General features: G+C 35.7%; 5 protein-coding genes across 10 annotated transcripts; 1 reads left to right on the forward strand and 4 right to left on the reverse strand.

The window, feature by feature from the left end:
• Window positions 1-54: 54 nt before the first annotated feature.
• Window positions 55-4,560, forward strand: LOC18026985 (phosphoribosylaminoimidazole carboxylase, chloroplastic). The gene is made up of 17 exons (XM_006410898.2): window positions 55-343; window positions 567-811; window positions 932-1,153; window positions 1,251-1,362; window positions 1,494-1,556; window positions 1,664-1,802; window positions 1,934-1,989; window positions 2,076-2,149; window positions 2,231-2,378; window positions 2,462-2,635; window positions 2,763-2,850; window positions 2,950-3,060; window positions 3,238-3,335; window positions 3,616-3,733; window positions 3,822-3,916; window positions 4,003-4,109; window positions 4,220-4,560. The coding sequence occupies exons 2-17, from the start codon at window positions 567-569 to the stop codon at window positions 4,311-4,313; spliced, it is 1,944 nt and encodes a 647-aa protein (XP_006410961.1). The 5' UTR covers window positions 55-343; the 3' UTR covers window positions 4,314-4,560.
• On the reverse strand, window positions 4,526-8,236 carry LOC18026986 (protein CER1-like 2). Of its 6 annotated transcripts, XM_024161072.1 has the most exons (10): window positions 8,177-8,236; window positions 7,614-8,058; window positions 7,031-7,122; window positions 6,903-6,922; window positions 6,444-6,822; window positions 6,236-6,343; window positions 5,922-6,122; window positions 5,448-5,546; window positions 5,178-5,351; window positions 4,526-4,908 (listed from the first exon to the last, which is right to left on the reverse strand). In XM_024161072.1, exons 1-10 carry the CDS (start codon window positions 8,234-8,236, stop codon window positions 4,708-4,710), a joined length of 1,779 nt encoding a protein of 592 aa, XP_024016840.1. In that variant the 3' UTR covers window positions 4,526-4,707. The 6 variants fall into 6 exon arrangements, with proteins under 6 accessions (XP_024016840.1, XP_024016837.1, XP_024016839.1 ...); XM_024161069.1 differs by having other exon boundaries at window positions 6,236-6,331; window positions 6,903-7,122; XM_024161071.1 differs by having other exon boundaries at window positions 5,475-5,546; window positions 6,903-7,122.
• Window positions 8,237-10,706: 2,470 nt separating this feature from the next.
• Window positions 10,707-12,965, reverse strand: LOC18026987 (L-type lectin-domain containing receptor kinase IV.1). Its single transcript, XM_006410900.2, has one exon. The coding sequence runs from the start codon at window positions 12,914-12,916 to the stop codon at window positions 10,892-10,894; it is 2,025 nt and encodes a 674-aa protein (XP_006410963.1). The 5' UTR covers window positions 12,917-12,965; the 3' UTR covers window positions 10,707-10,891.
• A 2,638-nt stretch (window positions 12,966-15,603) lies between these two features.
• On the reverse strand, window positions 15,604-17,944 carry LOC18026916. Its single transcript, XM_006410901.1, has 4 exons — window positions 17,457-17,944; window positions 16,972-17,362; window positions 15,982-16,527; window positions 15,604-15,723 (listed from the first exon to the last, which is right to left on the reverse strand). The coding sequence occupies exons 1-4, from the start codon at window positions 17,942-17,944 to the stop codon at window positions 15,604-15,606; spliced, it is 1,545 nt and encodes a 514-aa protein (XP_006410964.1).
• Window positions 17,945-23,410: 5,466 nt separating this feature from the next.
• On the reverse strand, window positions 23,411-24,447 carry LOC18026917 (zinc finger protein 10). The gene has a single exon (XM_006410902.2). It carries the CDS (start codon window positions 24,428-24,430, stop codon window positions 23,492-23,494), a length of 939 nt encoding a protein of 312 aa, XP_006410965.1. The 5' UTR covers window positions 24,431-24,447; the 3' UTR covers window positions 23,411-23,491.
• Between the last annotated feature and the right edge of the window lie 2,112 nt (window positions 24,448-26,559).

Raw genomic sequence — 26,559 nt, forward strand, 5'->3', positions numbered from 1 at the left:
GTGGTACTCTGTAAACCGATTACGATTCCTGAAAAATCTCAAGACTTTCACAAAACCCTTCTTTCTTCCTCCTCGCCTTCGCCTACTCTGCTCCGTCTCAACTTTTAACTTCTTGTTATTCTTCGCTTAGCTTTTCAGCAGAGTTTCACTTTTTTTCTTATCTCTGATTTGGTGAATTCATGCTTTTTGTTTAAATATTTATTTTTTGAAGATGAATTAATATCCTTACGAATTCTCAGCCTATTGTTGTTATCGGATTCCCATTATAAAAATCGAACCTTTGGAGCTCACTTCTCGAATCCTCTCTCCTTGTCTAGCTGCTACAGTCACAGTTCAAAACCTGGTTAGTCTTCTTCTCAATTGGCAAATTCACATTAGTTTTTTTTTTAACTAAGAGTCATTGGTTTGGATGACACTGACTTAGGTTTGCTTGAGCTCCTCCTCTATCTTCTTCTTGATACTTAAGAATGGAATTGAATACAAAACAAATACAGTATGTTATGAATGTAATTGCTCCAAAGTTTTTGTATTTCATGCTGGAATGCTAATATTGAGCTATATTCTAGATGTTGCTTCTGAAACAGAGCTCAGCTACTCTTCTTGTCGCTGGGAATACAAGTCCAGTCCTTCACAATTCTCGCTTCACTTACAGAGCTGGATCTCTTCCGGTGAGCAGAACGTACTCCTCCCAGAGTTTCACCATGGCAAATCTGCACAAGCTTCCCACGTCTTCGTCTGGGAAACTTAATCCGGTTTTGGCCTGCAGCGCTTCAGCAGTGCCCTGTAGCTCTCATGAGGCTTCTCCTATCAGGTACCTATGTCTCCCCTGTGATTTTGAATTTGGGCACAGTGCGTTTTGTTGTTCTTTTGAAATCAGTAAGGTTGGGGAAGGAACTATGTTCTAATGTTGTTTTTCTTTTCTCTTTGTAAGTGAGAATAACGAGAAGAAACATGTCCACGGAGTTTCTGAGCTGATCGTGGGAGTGTTAGGGGGTGGACAATTGGGTCGTATGCTTTGCCAAGCTGCTTCTCAAATGGCTATCAAGGTGATGATTTTAGATCCTTCAGAGAATTGCTCAGCAAGTTCGTTGTCTTACGGCCACATGGTTGATAGCTTTGACGACAGTGCTACAGTAGAAGAATTTGCAAAAAGGTCCCTTCTTTTGTTCTGTTTCTTGAATGCTTTAGGTTCTCTATTCCTATTGCCTGTAACAATGTTGATGGTTGTTTTTGTTTACTGTCGTAGTTAGATGTGGAGTCTTGACTGTGGAAATTGAACATGTTGATGTCGAAACATTAGAGAAGCTTGAGAAACAAGGAGTGGATTGCCAACCAAAAGCCTCTACTATCAGGATAATACAGGTTAACCCCTCAAACTGTTTCATCAAATTGAGTGTATTTTCTTATAGAGTAAATGAAATATGTACATTATGAACAATCTAAGCTTGTGAAGCAATGTAGATTAGATTATATTAGACAGTTTGATATTTCAGGATAAATACAGGCAAAAAGTTCATTTCTCTCAGCATGGCATCCCACTTCCTGAATTTATGGAGGTAATGCCTTCATTTATGCTTTTTTGATAAAGAATTACTCACTAAGTTCTCCATGAATTATGAAGAGTTTTGTAAAACATTTTAACCCCTAAGCCTTGCCACGACAGATAAGTGATATTGAAGGAGCGGAAAGAGCAGGTGAAATTTTCGGCTACCCACTTATGATCAAGAGCAAGCGATTGGCTTATGATGGACGCGGAAATGCAGTTGCCAACAGCCAAGATGGGCTTTCTTCTGCTGTAACGGGTAATCCCTTTATAACGATCTGTAATGTGGTTTCACAGTTTATAGTAGCAGCTCATCTAGTTTCGTTTGGTACAATGTCATAATTGATATATAACCTTTGTTTTCTTGCTTTTGCTTTGGTTTTTTAACAGCTCTTGGAGGTTTCAGTCGTAGTTTGTACGTTGAGAAATGGGCACCCTTTGTCAAGGTAAATGAAAATGATGATAAAAATTCTATTTGCTATAGAAACTTATTTGGCTCTGATGTTTTTATCATTTACATATAAAATTTTAGGAGTTGGCGGTTATTGTGGCTAGGGGAAGAGATGGTTCCATGGTTTGTTATCCCGTTGTTGAAACTGTTCACAGGTAATACAAAAATTCGACTAAATGTTTTCTTAAAAGATATGGTTTTACCTCTCTACTAATACACCATGAAATGCACTCTAGGGATAACATCTGCCATATAGTTAAAGCACCTGCAGATGTGCCTTGGAAGACTAACAAACTTGCCACTGATGTTGCCCAAAAGGCTGTTGGTTCTTTAGAAGGCGCTGGTGTTTTTGCAGTCGAGCTGTTCTTGACAGAGGATGGTCAGGTATTCTCATACATTTTAGGCACTCTACCTACTTTTCCTTGATTTTTATTTTTTTAACTTATCAGAGTTTTAGTCCCTCCCAGATCCTGTTAAACGAAGTTGCACCTAGACCACACAACAGTGGCCATCAAACGATCGAGTCCTGCTATACTTCACAGTTTGAACAACACTTGCGGGCTGTGGTTGGTCTTCCACTTGGTGATCCGTCAATGAGAACTCCAGCGTCCATCATGTACAACATTCTGGGAGAAGATGATGTAATGAATATTTTTCCTTTACTTTATTGTCTCAAGTGTCTTGATAAGAATACACATTGCATTATCATCTTCTTATCAGTTTAATGAAACATGCAGCGGTGTTTTGGTTTCAATTTTCAAATTTCAGGGAGAAGCTGGTTTTAAATTGGCTCATCAACTTATTGCAAGGGCTTTATGTGTTCCAGGTGCATCTGTTCATTGGTATGACAAGCCAGGTTAGATTTTCGTTCTCTTACAGTTTTCTTGTGGTATGTTGTCAGTTTTTGTGAACTATATGATTACTCACAAAGCTTGTACTAAACTCTGATTGTTAGAAATGAGAAAGCAGCGTAAGATGGGCCACATCACTCTTGTTGGGCGGTCAATGGGTGTTTTGGAGCAACGGTTGAATTGTATATTAAGTGAGAAAAGCCATCAAGTAAATGGTCAGTTTCCATAGCATAATTTGGTATCTATGGCTTTTTAGTTTCCAAATGCCTTTAAACTAATCTCACTAAAATCTGCTGTATAACTAGTTTGTGAAATAATGCACCTACATTTTATTGACTGTTAAAACGTTAATGAATTTTCAATATTCGTTGCTTGTTCTTTACACGTTGCAGAGCCACCTCGTGTTGGTATCATTATGGGTTCAGACTCGGATCTTCCTGTTATGAAGGATGCTGCCAAAATTCTGGACATGTTTGGTGTGACGTATGAGGTAAATATTAGTATCTGCTCGAAAAATTGGGTCATAAATGTGTGACAAGACTTAATCAATAATCCACTGGAGAAAGATATAAGGAAAGCTAAAATTTGTAGTTTAGTAAAACTTACTGTGAAGAAGCTCAAATATAGGCCTTGTCACGTCTCATGGAGATTATATTAAGAAGCCCCTCCTATCAAATTGAAGGGTTTCTTCTTCAAGTTTATCACACAAAAAAAAAACCATTGCTTTAACCTCTTTGATTTAATAGAAATGACTCATCATTGGTTTACAGGTAAAGATAGTTTCAGCTCATCGCACCCCAGAGCTGATGTTTTCATATGCAGCCTCAGCTCATAGTCGAGGCGTCCAAGTCATCATTGCAGGTGCTGGTGGTGCTGCTCACTTACCAGGTATGGCTTAAACATGACCCCATCTTGTCCCTCCCACATGATATGATTGTACCATAAAGCATATTGGATTGGATTTTTTGGAAATTAGGTATGGTTGCTTCACTCACTCCTTTGCCCGTTATTGGTGTCCCTGTACGCGCTACCCGTTTGGATGGAGTTGATTCACTTCTCTCCATCGTTCAGGTACACTCTCATTGCTTCATAAGTAACTTGAGCTATTCATTGTTTGCATCATTTGAATCGATATTTTTTTGTTTTGGTTACCAAAGATGCCTAGAGGTGTTCCTGTTGCAACAGTTGCTATAAACAATGCGACCAATGCAGCTTTGCTTGCTGTCCGGATATTGGGAATCTCTGATTCTGATCTCGTCTCAAGGTTCTTCTTTTCTTATCTTTTTTTTTTTTTTCTTTTCGTTACATGGGAGTTATATTGAACAAGAACGAGGTACCTAAGTGATATAATATGGGTTTTGTTTGGTTGGCCAGGATGAGTCAGTACCAGGAAGACATGAGAGATGAGAACATGGTTAAAGGAGAGAGACTTGAGACACAAGGTTGGGAATCATATTTGAACCAGTGAATGTTGCTGGTTAGAGCTCTCATCGGGAAACTGCTATCGTCATTGATTTTGCTGCAAAGAAGATGTTAAAAGAGTGATCTGAGAGTTAGCCTCAGTTCTTATTGTTGTTGTTGTCATTACCATCCGCTTTAAGATAAAAGCATAATGAATTGGAAAGTCAAATATAATTGAGTCTGTTTTTGCAAAAGATGTCCATGAAAACCGTAAATTTTAACAATCAAAAGGCTGCCTGATTGAACCGGTTTAACCGATGAGTTAGCCATGGTTTTTTGCTGAAATATCAGACTCAGTTCATATTCTATCACTTGTGTATTTCAACATCACAAACGAACAAAACAAATTAAAATTGGTTTCAATAATTTCATTTCCATAGAAGAGAGTACAATAACTATTACTAGTAGGAATTATCGAATCCCTTGGTCTCTAAAGATGGCAAAACCAGAGGTTTGAAACCATTTCGAAGAGCAGCTTCCCAAACTTTGGGAGGGTTAAGGATTGAGTTGTGGAGACCGCACTCGTGTTCCTCCCACCCTTCAAGCGCGTGTACTATCCCTCCAACTCTCCACGCGCTCATCACTCTCCTCCCCAGCCAATTCTATATACATTATACACATGTGTTATGTTAACACCGTATATTTTTAGTGTTTTAACACAAGCGTGAAACGTGAACGTGAAGTTTTTCTTTACGTTTATACTTAGCAAATACACTATGGTCAAGATTCTTAAGGTTGTGGGTTTATATTCGTAAACACATACGCAATTAAAGAATCGAGGCATTAATTAGTAGTAATATATATACAGATTATATATATATATATATATATATATATAGTTTTACTAGGATTGAAACATGTAGATAGATACCTCACAAGAATCGATGTTTTGGGCAGAGTCCGGGATGATCATAGCCGGAGTTGTATGGTAAAAGCAGTCTTTTCGGAGTTTGGTAGGAGGAAATTGAGAGAAAGGAAGAAAACGAGTTCCTTTTCCTGCCATCTTCTGCTCTTCTTTGCTTAGCCCATCTCCCACCAACCATATCTAACATCATATGTAACAAAGTTTTAATTTTTTTCGTTCTATATGTAATAAACATGATTATGTTATTATTTAATGTCATTTGCAATTTACACATACCGTTGGGGAGTAATTCCTTGTGAGCACCAGATTTTCTTTACAATCCCCACCAAGTAATTCGGCTAGCATGCGATGCTCTTCCTCACGTAAAACCAGCACCTATTTATGGAATCATTTATTAAGGATGGCCAATACGAATTTCTCTAAAACTATGAACTAACTATTATAATACTTTCAAATGTAGAAAACATTATAAATATACTACTTTGTAAATATACGAAACCAAAACATAAAATGAGCTAAACTGATTTGGACTTTAGGCAATTAGGCCATGTGACATCGCTTACGTATCAAAAGGTTTATAGGAAACTTCTTTGACTTTACAAAGATATGATGTATGTTCAAGTTACTAAATCGACACCACGTTTCGTGTACGTTCGACTCTATTCACAATTAAGATTCTGTAAATATTATAACAATTGATCAAAACTAGAGAATATAAAAAAACATATAATTTTGTAAATAGAAAGATACCTTGATGCCATTTTGGCAAAGAGAAGAGACAATGGCACGAGCCACCTTTGTGATTTGGCCTCTAAAGAGAACCTCTCTGGTCCCAACAGGAACGCTATGAACAACCACCTCAGCTGCAAGGCTGCTTCCGTCTACTATCCTTATTTTTAGCTTTGGATGCTTCCTTACATACATTTCTCCGTAACCATTTAATTCTTCTCCCTAAATATTTTAGGATACTATTAATTTGGTTTTATATATATGTAGATCGCCTATCTCTACTAAAAATAATTATAATAACATAAGGATAACCAATAAATATATTAATTGCATGCCTGGTTCAATAGCCCTAAACTCATTACTCTCACACCCTTCTTCTCCGCTTCAAGAATAGCCGCTTCTATCATTTTGTTGATACGTTCTTTGTGCCGCTGCGAAATGTACTGTTGATAATTGGCAAATAAAACATATTACAATACGTAAAAACTGTTTGATATGCCAAAAATGTTAAAAGATTATAGAAAAGAGAGAGTAGAGACAAACATGAGAGGAGAACTTGGGAAGGAGGTGGGAGTGAAGGGTGAGATCTCCGAAGCGGTTTCTCTCGAAGACAAAGGTTTGAGGAGAAAAATAAGTAAGAATGAAGGAGAGTGTTAGAGAGAAGGGTCTCATGAGGAATAGGTAACACCGGGAAGTGAGCGGGTGCGAGGAAAGGGAAGCAAAGCCAAGCCGGAGATGGTAAATAGAGTCTAGTGATGTTAGATGCGTGAGATGAATCGCGTCCGTTTTCTCTTCTTCTTGCTCCAACGATGTTTCATACAATGAGTCACTACATTTATCGTTGGTCCCGTAAATGTAGTCGTACATTGGCATGAACAGAGAATAGTTCGTCCTGAATTGCGTGTGGTGGAGCGAGTGAAATCTGCAATCATTATCTATATATTTAGTCTCAAAAATTGTTGTAATGTGGTATTCCTAATAATGCATGATTTAAAGACTTACGAGGGAGTGTAGCAAAAGAACTTAAGAGGAGGGAAAAGAGAGAAGAAAGGTTTTGGAATGAGCTCGAAGTTGCAATGACCCAAGTTGTTCATGAAATCTATGTAAGTTATGTAGAGGAAAACGGAGACCATAGAGATTGTGCCGCACAGCAAAGTCGTTACCAGTGGTATTCCCAAGATTAGTGTATACACAATGTGCTCCGCAAACGGATGTACCACCGCTGCAATTAAAACCCATGCATCATATATCTGTCATTTGTATTAAGTCTTTTTATTTATTTAAGATTTATCTATACTAATTAAATACACTATATTAGATAATGTTATATATGAGATACGATAATGTTATTTATATTATATTTTCTTTCCGGTTTAAACCAAGTATGCATTATTTTTTTTTTTAATATATAAAATAGAGTTAATTAGGTAGCACTTTTTGAGAAACTTATTTTGCAAAAATGAAGCGCTAACTATAGAAATGGGTGTTGATATATCATAAAATTCCATTTAACCTCAAGTCAAAACTAATGAAATATATAGTTAAGAAACATAATCCAAGAGCTAACTATAGAAGTATAATAGAATTCTTAACGTGTTTTCTAATTTTTGTGAAAAAGTTAGATATTGAAACGGAGAGAATAATAGCTATTTATATATATTTAGATATCAATACTTTTGTGAGGAAGAATATATAAGTTATATGTGTACGTACAAGTGATCGGCTCGGTGACGATGGAGGAGTGGTGGTGTGAATGGTAGCGAGAGTAGAGGAAGTGGTGGTGAAGGGCTCGGTGAAACCAGTAGTAGAAAAACTCAACAGGACCCGCATGGAGGAGAGCGATTAGAACCACTCCATCGAGTCGCCAAAAAGGAGCGGTATTGGTTGGTAAGACCAACACTTTACCTAAGTAAAAAATGAGGGTGTTGAAGATGATTTGATCGTCCCAGGTTCGTTCTCGGTCGACTTGGTCAAACTCTATGGACTTGTTCACGATCCGTTTGGTTCCTTTCGCAGCTTGGTAACGGGCAAAACTTATCCAAACCTGGCTATGAACAATCCGCCACATCATTAGCGCCACTACCATAAGTTTATCGTGATCTCTCATTGTCGCATATGAGTAGATGCCGTCGATAACCAGTGGCGTCAACACCAAGTACTGCATTATTTAATCCATATTTTATATAAACATTGTGACAAATGGTTGATATAAACAGTACGGATTATAAAATGCATATGTAAAGATGTCATGTAGCAACAAGGGCTTTGAAAAAGACCTTAAAGCTTCCGAGAGGTGTCCATGGCCAGTCCGTAAGAAGACCTGGTCTCGATGCCATTATTTCTTCGTAAAATGGTCGATGATGACTTCTTTGTGTTTATGTATGCGATGTGTCCACATATATATATGTACAAATATATGCGTAGATAAAATAGAGGGCATATGTGAGGCACATGTGAGAGTTCCTTTTTCCGTAAGTCTACAAAAATATTCTAATTAAGCCAACCGCATTTAACAGATCAGAGAGCCCGTTTTATTGGTGAGGAGTTACGAGGCCACATTCTTCATTAAATGTCCTTGAAATTGCACGCTTCCCCAATACTAAGCTATTCATTTGACTACACAAACTTGACATATTTTATTTGAAAATTTCCTTGCTGTTTTATATAATGTATATACTGTATATTTTTATATGTTTGTTTTGTTGTCTCTCACTAAAATGAGAATCCCAATTCCCAAATTACATGAGCAATCGGTATTACATGTAAAGAGTCTTGTCCCCATGTCTCAATAATAGTTTTCTTGTTGAAAAGTAAAGGAGCTACGTACTTTTCCACCGAAATTGAGGGTCTTTGTTTAATATATCTTCGTGAACTATTTTTAATTAGAGGACTAAATATCTAGAAGTCGGATGTTTTTTTTTTTTGTAAATTATAAAATACTATATTAATACTTTTTCACAGCGCTCGAAATGATAAACCAGGCACCAGAGGAGGAACAGCCGAAAGGCAAAAGCGAATCACTAATTGCCAATATATATTAAGGTTAGTACTTAGTAGTTAAACTGTTTGCTGCATGAATACGATGGACGAACCAACGATAAACTAATAGCACTAATATATAGTATACACATTTGTATAGAATTTGAAATATACCGCACAGTAATCAATGTTTTGGGCTGAGTTGAGTATAGTTTAAGACATTCTCTTTGGAGATTGGTAGTTGGAAATCGAGAAATAATAGCCAAGAGAATTTAAATCCGAATGGGGATACAAATCATTATATGCATCATCTCTCAGCAACCAAATCTGCATTAGTTGGAAATCGAGAGATAAGAGCATCATCTCTCAGCAACCAAATCTGCATGTAACATTTTTTTTTCTTTTTCAAACAACCTGCATTATATGAATTTAAATCCGAATGGGGATATAAGTAAGTAACTTGCTTTGTACAGTTTTAGATCATTGATGCCATATGTATTTGCTTTGGCCAAGTAATGCCGAATGTATTTACGCATATGGGTGGAGAATAGTTGCTTGTGAACACACTTCAGCTAGCTCTCTTTTGGTAGCATCTTCTGCCTTTTCAGGTAAAAATTGATTGGCCAAAGCTGCACAGCAATTTCCGATTAAATGACTTTTGGCTAATAATACAAAAAAAAAAATCAGACTTTTACTCCATAGTCTACCTAGATCATAAACCAACAACTGTTAATATTTTACATAAAAGTTTTAGCAAAAAAAAAAAAGAATTACATGTGGGTTATGCTGAATCTGTAAAACTAAATCAATTTTGTGGCGGTTCTATAAACTTATGACTAAAGGATTCTCTTCAGAAGTTGTGAATGTGAATTTATTTAATAACAGCGAATCAGCACCATAAACATAAATTATGATTTAGGCGACAGAAACATACATAGTATGTGCCTATGTGGTCGTGTTGGATATAGCTTCAAGTCCAAGAGACTGTTGGGTATGGGCCGTGTGGCGGTGTGATCGCTTGGATAGATATGTCAGTAGGAACGAATCACAGAACATGATAATTTATTATTTGAAAGATTGAAGGAGGATGTTGAAGGAGAAAATGGCGAAGAGAGCTTGACGAATCAAAATTCCAAACCTACCGAATCAGTTATGATTTGAATTCTTAAGAAAAACATAAATTGTACTGACTGAATCATATAATGTTACTGTCATCTATAATATAAAAAAACTTTTTGCTCTCACCATATCGGTCCACTTGATGTCTCTTCTTTAGTAATAAAAAAAAAATCTATCACAATTTTTTTCATATTTATTCATTAAACTGCAATCATAAGTTATAACTCCCATGCTATTTATACACTTAGATGTAGTCATAAATGGATTCTATTCAGGCATAATTGTGAATTACAACTAATCACAAATAAACTTAAATTAAAATTCGTCTGAAATATGAATTCCCCTATTTAATAGTAAGGTACATTCCTCAGTTATCATTCTAATCAAACTCCCACATGATTTACAAAAACAAAAAACAAAAAACAAAAAAAGTTGTCATTCTGTAGAAAAGTTTGCAAAAGTACTTATGTCTTAAGTACTACAATGATTGAGAGGGCTTCCAGGGAGTTAAGTACCAGGTTTGAACAAAATCTGCCTGTCTTGCAAATATTTAACCATTCCTCAGTTTCCCTCATATTTACTATAGAACAGTGAGGACTTTCTTAAACGTTTCGAACCGAACGATGAGGTCCATAAATAGTTAAAACTAGCTATAGAAGCAGCACAGCGCCTAAACCAGGTGGTCACTGGATCGAATATTTTTTTTTTAAATTGTACTAATATAATTCACCTATGTACAACTTCAAAAACCTTGACCATAATATTCTTTAGACAATAGTTTCAACTATTTTACCTCAACATACACTGAAATATAATTACATGGTCACATATAGTCGAAATAGTCTCTACATATGAAATGCAAATACACAAAACCGTTCTAATATTCAAAACATTCACCTCCCACCGGAGAGTAGAGAATCAGCTATAGAAGATCCACCGGTAAACCCTCTAAAGACGGAGGAAGAATACGACATACCCAATTCGCTAAACCCATCTTGGAACCCTAACATCATCCCACTCCCGGAAAAATCCAACGGAGACAAATCCGGTAACTTTGCATCTCCTCTTAGATACTGTAACACTTGTCTCATACTTGGTCTACCCCTTGGGTCAGGGTGAGAGCACAAGAGACCTAGCTTCAAAACCATCTCGACCTCTTTATGGTCACACTCATAACCCATATTAGCATCTTTAGCATCCAATATGTTTCCCTTGTTCCATAACGCGAAAACCCAATCCACAAGCAAGAACGTCTCATCAGTATCATGCTGGATCTCAATAGGACGTCTACCACACGCGACTTCTAGCAAGAACGCTCCAAACGCGAAAACATCGGTCGCAGTCGTGGCACGTCCTGTCCGAGTGTGTTCAGGGGCTAAGTATCCCAACGTTCCAACAACGTGCGTTGTCTGAGGATCCGACCCGTGATCATACAACCGAGCCAAACCGAAATCACCGAGTCTCCCGTTAAGCTCTCCATCTAACAAAACGTTGCTGGCTTTAACGTCTCGGTGAATCACCACTTGTTCCCATTCCTCGTGAAGGTAGAATAAACCAGAGGCAACACCAAGAATGACTTTGATCCTCTGTTTCCAGTTAAGTGTTACCTCCGGATTGTTGTACAAGTACTTGTCCAAGCTTCCATTAGGCATGAAATCGTAGACCAGAAGAAGCTCTCCTCTTCGACGACAATAACCCAAGAGAGGCACTAGATTCCGATGACTCATCCGACCAATACTCACGATCTCCGCCACGAACTCTTTCATCCCTTGTCGTGACTCGTGAGAGATTTTTTTAACGGCGATCTCCAGCTTCGTCCCAGGCATCACACCTTTGTAAACGCTCCCGAACCCGCCAGATCCGAGAAGGTCCTTCTCCTTGAACCCTTTGGTCGCATAATACAAATCCTTGAACCTGAATCTGTTCTTGCCAAACTCTTTCTCCCAATCGTCGAGCTCCTCCGCGAATTTCCTCCTCCTCCTCACGATGAAACAGATGAGGAAGATCAAAGAGAAAATCAAAAATAGAGAAATCAAAGGCATACCGATCTTGAAAAAATCGGAGATTCTCCTGGGCTCGAACCGAGGAAGCTTTGGGAGCTTCGATAAAGCCAAAGGCGGAGCCTTTACGTTCAGACCAAAACTCCACCCGAGAACAAAATGTTCCGACAGAACAGAACCAGTCGCGGAAGAGAAACCCACGAACATATCTTGCCGAAGAACCGAAGATAGATCTTTTACAGCCGAAACAAGCACCTTTCTAGGTTTATCCTCGTTGAACGGAGCCATCGTCACATCGATTTTATGAGAAAGACCATCGTAATCGACCCAAACTTGCATCGGCTTACGACTGATCAAACTCAGATTCTTGAATTGGTCTTTCTCGTTCCACCACCCAGCATATGAAGCTCTCTCAGACTTCAAACTATTGATATTGATTCCGACATGGTTATCGTCGGTATCATTGAACTCTGTACTCCGGATCGTATCCAATTCGACAGCGAAAACATGATTTGAGCTATTACCGTTGTTTTGGATGTTGAAGAGACCGATGTACTGACTTGCCGTTGCGTTAGGGAGGCTTGGCTGAGGAGCGATGACGAAGGCGATGCCATGGCCACTGAGTATCGGGATCTGGGAGTGAATAGCGAAGACGAAAGTTGTGGAGAAGGACGAAGCGGTGCCGTTTTGAGAATCTTTGAACCGGATTGGTTTGGTGTGGAAGGCGTGACCGGTTTTTTGGACGGTGTAGTTGGTTAGCTTCAAGAGACCGTTTGGTGTGACGGTGGTGATCCCTTGGAGTGATATATCAGTGAGTGGAGTAAAGCCATTGTAAGTGAAACTGAGGTTTTGGGAAGAAGATATTTGGGATTGAAAGAGGAGGTTGAAGAAGAAGATGGTGAAGAGCTTCAAGAACATGGCTTCCTATTTTTTCTCTGCTCTGTTTTAGATTCCTTTTGGATATTTTTTATTTTTGAAGAAAGAGAGACAATTTATGGTGTGGAGAGAGTGGAAAAGTCGTCTCAGGAAGGTTTATTTTTTTTTTTCATTATTTCTTCTTCTTTCTAGAAAAAAAGGTTATTTTTTTCTTTGTGGGGATAGCTCGTGATTGGGAAATTTAATCAAAGTAGGTGATATGTGTTCCAACTTCCAAGATTAAAATGTTAGTTAACCATTTGAAGTTTATATACCAATTTTAAAATCTGCCATCTATCACGCTCATGATGCTGTAACCATAAGGATTTTTGTTTAATTTATCGAACATATTAGATACTAGTATATATATATCAACTAATATTTATTGGTCGTGATGGAAGATTCGATGGTAACTGTTAGAGTGATCCGTTCTTTTTTTTTTTTAGTTTCTAGTTGTACGGTCATGTGAAGATCAATTTTTTTTTTGAATCATTATGTGCTAATTCAAATTTGCTCTTTAACTAGATCTCGTAGTAATGTGTAACATAAACATACAATGATAGATTATATAAGAATGACATCAGAATTAAGCTAGCACGTTACCAAGGGAAGTTTTTGGAGTAATTGAGTTCACTATAATTAAATTAATTGATTTGGTTTTGGCTACACTATACTGCCTTTATGATTTTTGTTGTTATCACAGACTCACAAGTCGTCTTTTTTATTTTTTTCTCTCTTTCTTTTTTTGGAGAAAAGACTCACAGTCGTCTAATATGCCAAATACTTCAACGTTTCCTGAAGTTCTAATGTGAAAGAGATTATTGGAACACACGTCGTACCAATAAGCGTAAGACTGTATTTAGGCAGATAGCGTTATACTCGAGTATATATGTGGACACAAAGATAGTTATCAAATTTCCTGCCGACCACATAACTCCGTACCTTTTTTGTGGTAACGAAAGGCTCATGTATGAAACAAATGACTTACTTTTACATGTATTATTGCAGAGGAAAACCGAAATAATTTGAATACATGTATACATACGTATACGTGCGTATATTTCAGTAGTTTAGTTTGCATTAACAGTGCTATATATGTTTTTGACAATTGGTAATAAGATATAATACGATTATATATATATATATATATATATATTTCTTTTGAGAAAATATAATACGATTATATTGAACCTTTAACAAACAAAAAAAAATTATGTGGAACGTAACCTTGTAAACTTATTAAGATAATTCTTCAATTATTATATGTATAAAATTGCCAACCTTTTGCGAGCATTTTTTAGAAAACATATTTAACAACAAAAAAAGCATTGTTTAGAAACCATGGTACCACGTGAATTTGTTTTCTATATTTTCCAACCAAAATAGTACGAAGGAATTCGAGTGGCATTTTACTTTTTAGCGTGAATAATGAATAATTATGTGGGATGGAAATGATCTTATTAATGAGAAAATGGGACCCACGTGGCAAATGCACAACTGGTCAAAACTCGTAGACTAAAAGGGGGTCCACATTCTAGTCTTGGAAGCTTCCGACTGGATAATCGTTGATTTTTTTAAGTCAACTATATGAATATTCTCTTTTGGTCTTGGGGAGTTTTGCGTGAGATTGTCCGTATTTACTAGTCTTCTCTCCTCGCTCCTGTATGTGGTTCAAGACGAAGAGTTTGTCACGTCATGTGTTCAGAAGTTGGAAATGGAGAAACGAAACGTCTTACCATATAGATCAAAAGATGTTTTTGAAAAAAATTAGTTGAGGAAAAAAATGTCTTCTCTCTTATTCAAGTATTGGTGATTCCGTTTACATTTCATTTTGGTTGCACTCTTCAAACCATATAGTTCGATTATTTCGACCCAAATGTCAAACAATTCTCTGTGTAGTAGAAGTATGAACCACGTCTATTAGCGAGTCATCTGAAATATTCTTCTACACGGTTAGGTTGAATGTAATTTTGCCGAGTCTGTTACCCATACACATTCGAATTACAGGAAATTTAATAGTGGATTTTAAGAAATGATATAGGCGTTTTCATAGGAAGAGGCAGTGAGGAGCTAACTTGTTGCAATAGTGTAGTGGAAGCAAAAGGACAAACTCTTTAATAAGTTATGCAATAAGTGTATACACTATATATGTCTCTCCTTCGTCCTTACCTTCTTTTTCTTTTACTTGCAAGTTGCATTGGACATATAGCTACATGAATCATGATTAAAACGAATAAGACAAGACGACATCGCTACAAAAAGAGTCAATCCCTGGATATTTTAAGGTCACCAGCCAAAAAACATATGCTGCACCAATTAATTCAATTATTTGTCGACATCAAAAATTGAAAAATTTAATCATTTGTCTACCTCTACCTAAGATATTATTTTTCAAGCCAAAACTTCTCTTCTAGTCTTTGTTTAGAAAGAGAGGCAGTTCGGACTATATAAATAAATACATTTTTGCAACAAAAAAAAAAAATGTGTTACATAACTAAAGAAAACTATATATAAAATGAAATGCTAAAAGAAAAACTAACAATCTGTATAATTTTTGACTTTGTCCAAGTTCCGAGTTTTGGTTAGTTGATATTTACAGAAAACAAAGGGAAAACTGTTACTCATTACCTAATATAGGCAGAACGGAGTCGATCCACTTCGAAACCATTCGGTCATTTTTGGGTCGGATGCTATGACTCATGAGGAGTAGTTACACTTTCGAAAGGATTACAATGCCGTATCTTGACATTGATTACGTTTTCTGATTCTTCTTCACTGTTGACAATTTCACAACACTGTCTACGTGGTGCCTGTAAACCCCATTTTAAACAAAAATTTGAATATAGTCAACTATGTTTTCAATAACAAACAAAAATCAACATTAGAAGGTTATATATATAAATCAAGATATTCATCATACCAAATCTATGAAAATGATGTTGATCAGTTATTTCATTTATTAAAACACGCTGTTTATTCTGTCACGATTTTTCATATCTATAATGGATTTATTATATTGCAGGAAAAAAAAAATTAAATTTCATATATTTTCGGATAACTTTACTTACCATTTTCCAGATCTCCGGCATCCATTTAGTAACGGAGACGTCGATGAACTCGACAGAACTGGCGCGAGAATATTCGGACGAGTCACATTGCGTGTCGCTCACTTCAACATGCTTCCGATAAGTCGTAAGAGTCTGACCCGACCCGACTTCATAAACCCGGTCCAGGAAATAAAAAATGGGTCTCTCACAAGGATCCTCGCTAATGGGTCGTGTATCCAACGAGAAAGGCTCGGAGCTAGACGTCCTCCACGACTTGAACGTAAGGAACAGCGTCTCAAGCTCCTTAGCCGTGACTAAGGACGGATAAATCTGAATGGTGTAGCCCCAAGAAACGGAGACAGACCAGTTCCGGGTCGGGTCATGGCAGAAACTGTGCTGGAGGATCCGGCTTGGATCCGTTTTGTAGGCCGATATAAGTCTTCTTAGGGCGTCGAGTTGAGTCGTCGCTGGGAAAATCGGGTCAACGTAGTCGAGGTGGTGTAGCGATACCAGTGGAGCCACCGGATGCGCAGCCAGTAACCCGTACGGGTTGCCACGTATGTCAATCTGGTGGATTTGACCATGCAAAGAAAATCATCAAATCTATTGTTTCAATTTCTTAGAAACTTTACTTAAATAGTTACACCAATATATGCCACAAGCTATTATTATGGAATTAAAATGATCAGTATCTTATTTACTTCCATAATTTTTTTTAAAAAAAGTAAGTAAATAACACAATATCGTGAATTAGGATAATTTTCGAGTTTTAAATATCTTTGGCTGGTTATTTTGTAGTTTAAAAACTGGCAAGCAACTAAGATATCGGAACGTTTTGAAATTCGAAACTTAATATTCAAATCAAGAAAAAACCAGTAGTATTTGACGGGAAAGCTTATAGTTTTCCTAGCTAAACGTTAGATAAGTAAAGAAGTGAATTTCCATTTATTTTATTAGGTTGATAAGTATATTTCCAGTAATGAAAAAAAAAAAAGGAAATTGCGAATATACCTGATGAAACCCTAGTTCCTTGGTGACAGGAACTCCAATCTCGCTAATACAAGCTTCAATCTTCTGATCAGATCCATACAACGATGCATATCGATCAATACAACCATCGAGTATCTTTACTAACTCAGCGGCCAATGGATAGCTAATTGCTATTCCTCCGCCACCATAAGCCATGGCGTAAGAGTGAACTATATCTTGTTCAACACTCTCCGAGTTTCCTCCGATGTAATACATTTGATTGTGATCGTACTTGTTTAGAACCGTTACTAGATTGTCAACAAAGAAAACGGTGTCGTCGTCACCCATCACGAACCATCTCACGTTCGTTAACCCTAGCTCAAAACTTTCCTTGATGATCCTCGCCATTCGTATGGCCGATCTTGAACCATACCTTTTAAACCAAAGAAGAAAAATATCGATTCATATCCATTATAAGACATTAATGTCACAATATATTTAGATGAATAGTTGAAATAGTTTATTACCAGCAAGTGTAATTGAAACGGGAGGTGTTGGCTGAGACTTGGTACGGTGGAGAAGTAGGGAGCCACGTCATATTAAGAGGCGGTTCCTCGTCAAGCCAGACGAAGCCGCGAGTATTGTTGGGACGCCACCAGAGTTCGGAGTAACGGCTGCGATCTCTCCACGTTTGTATTGAGCCACCAATCCCAAAAACTATGTGTGAGACATCAGTGGCTTCCGAGGACTGGTTCTGACGGAGAATCTCCGAGGAGGAGGAATTGGTGGTGGATGTTACATTTTCACGGCCAAAGCGACGGTGGCCGGCGATGAGGTGGCAATCGGAGCAACTGGAGAAGGTGGTGTATAAGAAGATCATAGCAAAGGAGATGAAGATGCATATAGGGAAAAGGAGCTTGGCGACGACGGAAAAAACGTTGCCTGGTTTAACAGTCGTCGTCGGGAAAATTGACGGCGGTTTGTGGCGGAGCTTAAAGGGATCGAAGATGGCCATTTTTTTTTTTTTTTGGCGTATAACTTATTTTTGTGTATGAATGTTTTTGTGTGTGTTTTGATGTTATTATGCGGGATTGAATCTTACTTTTAATCTATACAAATTTCAATACGACTGTACTAATAGGGTTTAGTGAAAAATATCAGAATTTATGTTTATCTGTTGCGATACAAATCGAGAAAGTCTATATTCAACGAATATTCCTACTCCTTTATTTTAGTTAGTGAAATATATGATTTCGAGAAAACAAATCTTGTTAGTTAAGATGCAGTCATCAATATTATTTTTATTCTTTGAATTCGAAAGATCTAATACTAGCTTCTAAAATTATGATTTATTTATTTTTTTAAATGGTACGAATATGAATATGATAGCCGTATAATTCGTTCTAAACGTATAAAAAACAGCTTATTTGTAGGAAACTTCATTTACTTTAAAGTTTAAAGTTCTTGCTACAACAGAGTTAGAAATTCATTCTCAAAATTTAGGAAAATTTCGAAATTTTATGCTTTTTTTCTCAAAGTACTCCTGTACCTAAATCTCATTACCATTTGTGGTAATAGATTCTAGCGAATCTTTCTCTAAAATATTTTCAAGATAAGTTTTATGAAATTTGGGAAGGTGGTAATGTAGTATAGAATTCGATTCTTTGGTTGTTTGTCAAAAATGTGTTTTACATATTTCATTGAACGGTTGTAATAATATGGTTATATGAGTGATGGACCTTTGTTGTCCACAAAAAGATAAAGTGATGGACCCTAAGCTGTTGCACATCTATCTTATTCTATTGGGCCAATGCGAGGTTGAGTATTAACTGAAAGCTTTGTTAAGCATTGTTCAGAATCAATTCAAATGGAAGACATTTCCATATAAGGAGAGAACCCAAAATAAAAAAGCCACGGTTTTTTTTTGGTTTAAACTAATTTATCCAGATAGGAATATTTTATATAGTTGATACTTGATACTTAGCAGTTAGCATTATTCAAAAGAGTGTTATACGTACACGCTATAAGCAATCTGCACACTGCGATTCAAAGCTAAACGTTTATACGTTAAAACGTAATATGAATTTAGACGACTTCACCTGCCTAAACCCGCCGCTTAATGTCTAATCGCCACGGTGTAAAACTTTCTAAATTTTCGCACAGTCGTCATATTGAATTCAAATTAGAAATCGTTTCGCCAAGAATGATTTATAATAAATACTGTCAGATACTAAGCTTATAAAATACAAAAAGATTTATAAGAGAGACTTTAATGTTATATAGATGAAAAATGTTAGTTAATACTTTTTTTTGTCTAAATGTTAAAATGTTAGTTAGTTAGTTGATACTTGCATGTTATTTATTAAATGAAGTAAGATTTGTACGTTAACTTTACAAAATTAATGTGAATGGACATGTTAGCTTGACTTGCATGAAACACATGGTCCGGAAACAATGATGTTGTAACAGTTTTACCTACCTTTACGAGGTAAAACAATCTTAAGCTATATTTGTGGTTGTTGGCGAGACCTATAAGTTTTATATGTTTCACTCACCTTCAGGCAATAGCTGTTCTCGCAACAATAGGTTCAAGATCCTCATGGAAGAGAAGTTTGCACCTTTTTAAGAAAAAAAAAAAAAATCAAAACCATATCTCGGTGTTTATTATTATCTTGTCTAGCTAGAGTTGTCTTGAAATCTTTTATACCGGTAGAAAAATAATTGTGAAAAGGGAAACATCCGTAACATGTAAATTGTATTTTATAAATACAATGATGAATGAGACATGGATGTTATATTATACTTGCATTATCTCACTCGTGGACAACTGTTATTTATAATTGAGAATAAAATAATATAAACCAGATTGATAAAGCGGACCAACCAAGAATTTTTGGTCTTTTCTTGTTGTCAGGATCCTCTATGGAACTTTCGCTTACATATGTACTTGTGTGTATATTTTTTAGTTAATATTCGAATTGAATATCCGGTTAGTTTCATTTAGGTGCATAATTGAATTGGACGCTTTCTTTTTAATTGTATTAATTGGTCTTTGTAAGTTCCTAATCTTTGATGTCAGAGGAAAATGTCGAAGACTGGAACTGGATGTGCCATGTAGATGCATAAGTAAATCGGTTGCATACACTACTTCTGTTACCATTTTATTCAGAGAAACCCAAAGAATCAAAGATGTGAAGGTCAAATTGTTCTGCAAATCTTAAGGATATCTAGACTCTAGTTGTCATACTAAAAGGATCAGCGCTTTCTGACGCAACAACATTTTTTAATTATTAAACACGAAAGTTGTATTTGAAATAATCGGACCCTAAAAAACCTTTTCTAAAAAAAAAAAAATCAGACCCTAAATCATTAATCTACTTTTAAATGAAGGAGGTTAACTTGATTTTTATTTCCACGTGCCACGACTTTTGGTTCTACCGTGTGGAATTTTTTTTCATCCAACTCAAAAGGAATATATGTAAAATGAATTAAGATATACGCTAAGTTTGTTGTATATTAGAAATTTGATAACTATTGTGTTTTGAGTTTCTTCTACTATATATTGGATTATATTATTATTTAAGAATCGACCAAGATTCCGTGACTCTTGATTCTTATAATCCACACAGAAATTCTCTTCACATATTGTATAGATATTGAGTATGTCAATTTGTTATATTTGAATAATAAACTATTCAGATAAGTGAGTTACAGAGAATGAGATTCATTCCCCATGTGAAATCTCTGCCCCTATTCGAAGACTTCACTTCCACCTATGCATTGTTATGTTATAGTATACAAAGAGGACCATTTTATTATATTATGGAAATCTAAAGCGTGTATATAACTGATCCCCAAAACCGAGTTAAAACAAAATTAGTTGATAGATTTTAAGTTTATGCTGATGTGTTGCACCTCAAATACTGTGTTAAATTCTGATAACCAGTTGACTTAAACAAAGGGTCGATCGATTTGAAAGTTGATGGACCAGGATTTAAGCAATTTTACTGCAATATCAATTATGGTTGACGTCAACCATAATTATAGATGTTTTAAATGATCAAAAACGATTTTTTAAGACTAGACCATTGATATTTATTTTTTTTATAATGAAAATATTAGCTAGTGGATGATTTACATTGTAAAATTAAACCAAACCATTAAAAAACTCTTCAATATTGCACTTTTATACTTCTAGTGAGAAATTGAAAGTTCATTGATAGATTAGTTGCGAAGCTCTCTAGACAAGTAGAATATCATACACTGAATCTACAAGTAGATACATCTATAGTTCTTCTATAACTTATATATTAATGCACCACCACCATACCAACTTATTTTATATATATCTAGAAATCCTTGAATGGCCTTGCACCCGCCGGTACGAACAGTTAATTGGGATGATGCTGTTTATTTTATGTCACGAGACACGAGTTCCCACTCATGTCTTCATTTGTTGAAAATTTCAGCTTATACTTTCATTAATGAAATAGTTGGATATAAGCAGATTTTTTCAATGCATTGTAGGTGGTTAATAGATATGGTGGAAACCTAGTTTACATATACGATTTAAAAAATTTATGAAAAAGTTGGTGACCCGTGGGGCTAAAAAGTTAGGGTAGAGACGGTAAGCAGTTGGAGTATTATAAACGTATAGTTTATTAATTTAGATCAATTTTATTAATTATTTGTTGAGACAGAACAAAGGAAAGGGAATATGTGTTGTGACATATTTGGATTTTTGTGCTCTTTCTTATGCTTATTTTTATGATTATGACAGAATATCATGTTACGTACTGAGATGCGAGTGTATGTGGAAACGAGCTTATTACGACGTTTCACAAATGAGGAATATAATTATTAAACATTTTAAACTATTGAAAGTTATTAGATATTTCGTCATTGACTTATTGTTAAAAAAAAAAAAACACCGTTCGTTATCTTTTTTTTTTTGTTTTTTTTTTAAACTTACCGGCTCTAGCTATATTAGAAAAAACATTGGTTTCTTTCGTGTCTAATGAAAAATATTAATAAAAATTACCTTCCTCCCCCTTTTTTTTTGTCAGAACTTCTCTTAATATTATACAAGTTTTGGAATCCCAAATTTTTAAAATTACATCGGGTAAATTGGTAATATATGTGTTTTAGAGATATTTTTTGCCATCATAGATTAAAAAACAAAATTACCCAAAATAATAAATAAATTCATAATTAACGTAATTTTATTTAAATATAACTTATAAAAATTTCCATTTTTTTTTCATTCGTCTTAGTCTTAGTCACCAAAACTCTAAGCATGGCTCTGTATATACATTTCAGGATAAGAGGTCGGATCAAAATTTTGGTAATAGAAATTGATCTTTCCAAACATATATAGCATGTATGTGTAGTTGTACTATAGTCTAACAAAATACCCTTTTTAAAATTCGGATAAATTATAACTCACGATTACCGTGGCTACATAACTGATCCGAAGTTACTTTGATCGCAATATTGACGGTAAGTTGATGCAAAATTAAATAAGCATCATCAACTGTTCAGTTTTTGTTACTTTCTAAATCAGTGATACACGCCTCTTCTTGATTTATGCATTATTGGAGACTAGAACATGTCTATAACATTTTCGTGAATAAATATTTATATATCATATTTTCATATATGTGCGTGTTTGGATATATGTTATATGTGCGTGTGTATGTGTGTGCGTGAGTGAACTAATTTAATATGAATGTAGTACTTGTACTACAATTTATAAACCAAATTATTATTTTTTTTAATCAGATAATCCAGAATACATGTAATACATAATGCACATTAATTTATATTAAAGCCATCGAAAACCCTATATTAATAGAATAAGCAACTAAGATCTATGGGACAATTATTCATCATTCTCTCTCTTTCTCTGAAATTGTGACAGAAAATATTCCTTCATCATGTGACTTTATTTTGAATGTGGTTACACAACATGCTTCAGATAATCACATAAAAGAATATAGATATAGTCAATTACAAAGCCTTTGCTCTTTTTTTATATCAGCATACTTCAAAAGAAAACGCCTGACCAGTAATTTGGATAGCCCATAACGTATATACATTATCTTTTCAACGACTAATAGATATATAACGACGTTGTTATAAACGCATATATTTAGTAGCTAGAGTTCCCTGAATTTCATATCTTAGTATAAGTATTGTATATGATTCATTAGCGGGTAAAAATATCTTGAGTTGTAATAATAATAGTAACAGCCAACAGGATGATTAGGGTCCCAATAACAACGAAAATGCCAAGAAAATATATTACGTACGAGAAAATGGTATATATATATAAAGTTTCTCAAGCCTCTAGTGGTTTAGATACTTCCTTTAAAATTTCCATTTTTATGAACTGTTATTTTCATACATTTCTCCTAAAAAAAAAAAACTTATATATCGATACATTTTAGACACGCAAAACCAAGGAAAGATAAACCCAAGTAACACACAGACACACAGTCCCAAATAAAATTTTGTATTATATATATAAATATTTCCTTACCTCATTCTTTTTGGTCGAAATTCATGGATGATCGTCCATCAATCCATTTTCCTTTGGTGGATCGGTCCCTAGCCTAAGCTCAAGATCTAAATCCTCAAAGTGATCATCCTTGCGTATAATCTCCTCGTTTCTTGTAATCCTGGCACTCTTACAAGATAAACTTGAAATGAAAATCGATGGCTCCGATGAACTCTCACGCATACGTCTTCTCTTAAGGATACCACCCCTCCCACTCTCTTCATCGCCCCCTCGAGCAGTAATCGGAAGACCCTGGTGGATCACAAGATTCATGCTCACCGAGAGATCAGTGGTGCTTCCAAGCTTAATTTTTGCTTTAACCCCGTTTTTTGGTACATCTCTCTCGGGTTTTCTCTTCTTGCTTCCTTCCATAACCGGAATTTCATAAAGATCACAACGCTTATGCTCCACAAAAGTATCCGGGCAGGACCATGGGGAAGAAGAGAGAATATTTTCAGAATTCTTGGAAGGTTCTACAGAAAAAGAAGGAGAGGGGGAAGAAGTATCTTGTTTTCTAGGCACACCGGAAGAAACCCTAGAAGGATTCAAATTCGGTAAAGTAGAAGGAGAAGAGGAAAGATCAATAACACAAGAGTGTTGAGACTTAAAACGATTAGGGTTGGAGTTAAAAACCAAAGTATAGCAAGAGGTTTCATGAATATCATCGCTATTGTTATGAGATGGATCTTCCGGAGACGAAGAAGTCTTGGAGAATAAGTATTGGTCGTCGGATTGCTTAAGCCGAGCTCTGTCTCTTCGATGAACGTTCATGTGGCCACCAAGGGCTTGAGCCGATCTAAACTCTCTCCGGCAAAAGCTACACGCGTAAGATCTCGGAGGCCACATAGATCCGGCCGCATCGTCTTCTGCGAAGGCCAGCTCTTCCCAAGATGATTCTTTGTTGCTTTTCTTGGGGATCCAGAGGCTACCGGAATTCTCCATTCTAAAGGGACAATTAAAAGTTGACGGAAAACCCTAGAAGAAACTTTATTTTTCCTTTTTTTCTGGGTGGTTAGAGGAACCCTAGATGATTAATATTAGGTGGACGATTACGGAAAAAGATCACGAAATGGTTTAATGACAATAATGGAGGTCAAGATGCATTAAAAAGAAATTTAAACCAAAACGAGTGGAGTATTTTTAAACGATCAAGGGTAATTGTTTATTATATTTGTGATTAATCGGACCGTAGGGAGTTTGTGAACGCAAACGACTATACGAACTTTGGATTTTAGTAAGAGTTAGCTGACTGATCTAAAATCTTTTATTTTTCCATGTTCCAAGTGGCTACCCACAAGTAACGTATGGCTGCCCACAAGTAACGTAGTTAGTGTTTAAGATTTTCTATTAATTTTACTTTTGTATCGTTTATATATATTTTTAATTGGATTATTCTTGTGAATCAATAGTACTTATAGTAATTTGTATATTGTATACATGCTATACACACCTACATGTATGCGTTTTCTTTGAGTTGAGTATGGTTTTTCTTTTATAAAAACTTAACTACGTGTGTTATTTAAGAAAATAGAAGGTGTTTTTATTGCCGAACAAACAAGAGTAAATATAATGTTATCCTTTTTCAGTTATGACTTGACTGGTATAGAAAATAGAATGATTGGTTTAATTACTCCTGTAGCATGTTATTTTTCTATGTAGATATGAAATTTTATAAGGTTCGATCTATTCATATCATTAAATGCTCTATAAACATGCTTATTTATCATGCTATTTTTTTATTTATCAAATGGCTTTATATTTCTGGTATTTAAAGGTGTTTAAATGGATGTACAGATCATGGTGTGTGTAAAACATATAATAATTTTGTGTACATTTATTATCAAAAATATACTAATAGTACTTTACTGTCTCTTGTTAACTTACAAGAATTTAATTGGTAAATAAGATTTTTTTTCTGGACATATTATAAAACTATATTTATGATCAAACTCAATAGAAAATAGTAAAATAGAACACAATTCACGAAAGAATTTGAGGTACAAGAATATTTTGTTCCTGTTATGTTTTTTCAGGACGTGAAATGAGATCAAAAGGACCAAACAAGGTTTTGGGCTTTAACTGGTCAAAGCCCCATACGAATACAAAATGGAGATGTGGAATTCTGAGAACAGATAGACTTAACTCTCAATGGTTGATTGTAAATTTTTTTTGGGGGTTAAATCTAAGCACGGGTAAACTAACGAAAGGCAATTCGATAGTGAGTGTAAAAGTGGAGATCTTAGGTTTCGATACTCGAAAGGCAACACATAGGGTGTGAGATTGCTAGCAATCTTCATTTATCCAGTTTGTTCAAGTTATCTACATTCAATTTTCGACCCAAATTAAGAGAATTAAGTGATTGATATTGTAACATCCCAATTTCTGGGTAGTCGGAAAGGCTTATAAGAATTGATTTGGCTACCTATGTCAACAAAGTGTACTTATCTTTTCCAGTCAAGTGTGCTGAAAAAACTCCAGAGTTAAGCGTGCTGATGCTGGAGTAGTCTCAGGATGGATGACTTACCGAGAAGTTCTCTGCGGTACTGTGCGAGTGAGGACAAAGCACGGGGAAATATCATGTGGTGATTGCAGGGACAGTAAACAAATCTTACGAGCCTTCCAGACTAACGACTCCCGACTGTCGGACAGTGGTGGGCCAACGGGCTTATAGAGGATGTCGGGCCGACGGGTCTATAGAGAAGACGTTGGACTCACAAGCCTAGAGAGAGCGTTGGGTTCACTGGGAGGGACGGTTATAGGGAGTTAGGATTGATATCGCCGGTCCACGCCTGGTTCCCAAAAGGAGGGCGGGTCAGGATGTCACAGATATTAATATTGTAAATTTTAATATTTAATATTTTCTTGTTGAACTATTATCATCGTCTCATTAGAAAAAGTTGATGATCTCTAATTTTAGAGGAAATACAAAATTTGTAACTCGTAAAATTAAACGACCAAATGAGATTCGTTGACAGGATATTGATAGATACTTAAACTTCATTTGTAACAATTAAGAGAATCACGCATGTTTTAATTTTGTCTATTAAATTCTAGAAGATAATGTTTAATTA

This window comes from Eutrema salsugineum, unplaced genomic scaffold (genome assembly GCF_000478725.1).
Source record: "Eutrema salsugineum unplaced genomic scaffold, Eutsalg1_0 scaffold_10, whole genome shotgun sequence".
Lineage (NCBI taxonomy): Eukaryota > Viridiplantae > Streptophyta > Magnoliopsida > Brassicales > Brassicaceae > Eutrema > Eutrema salsugineum.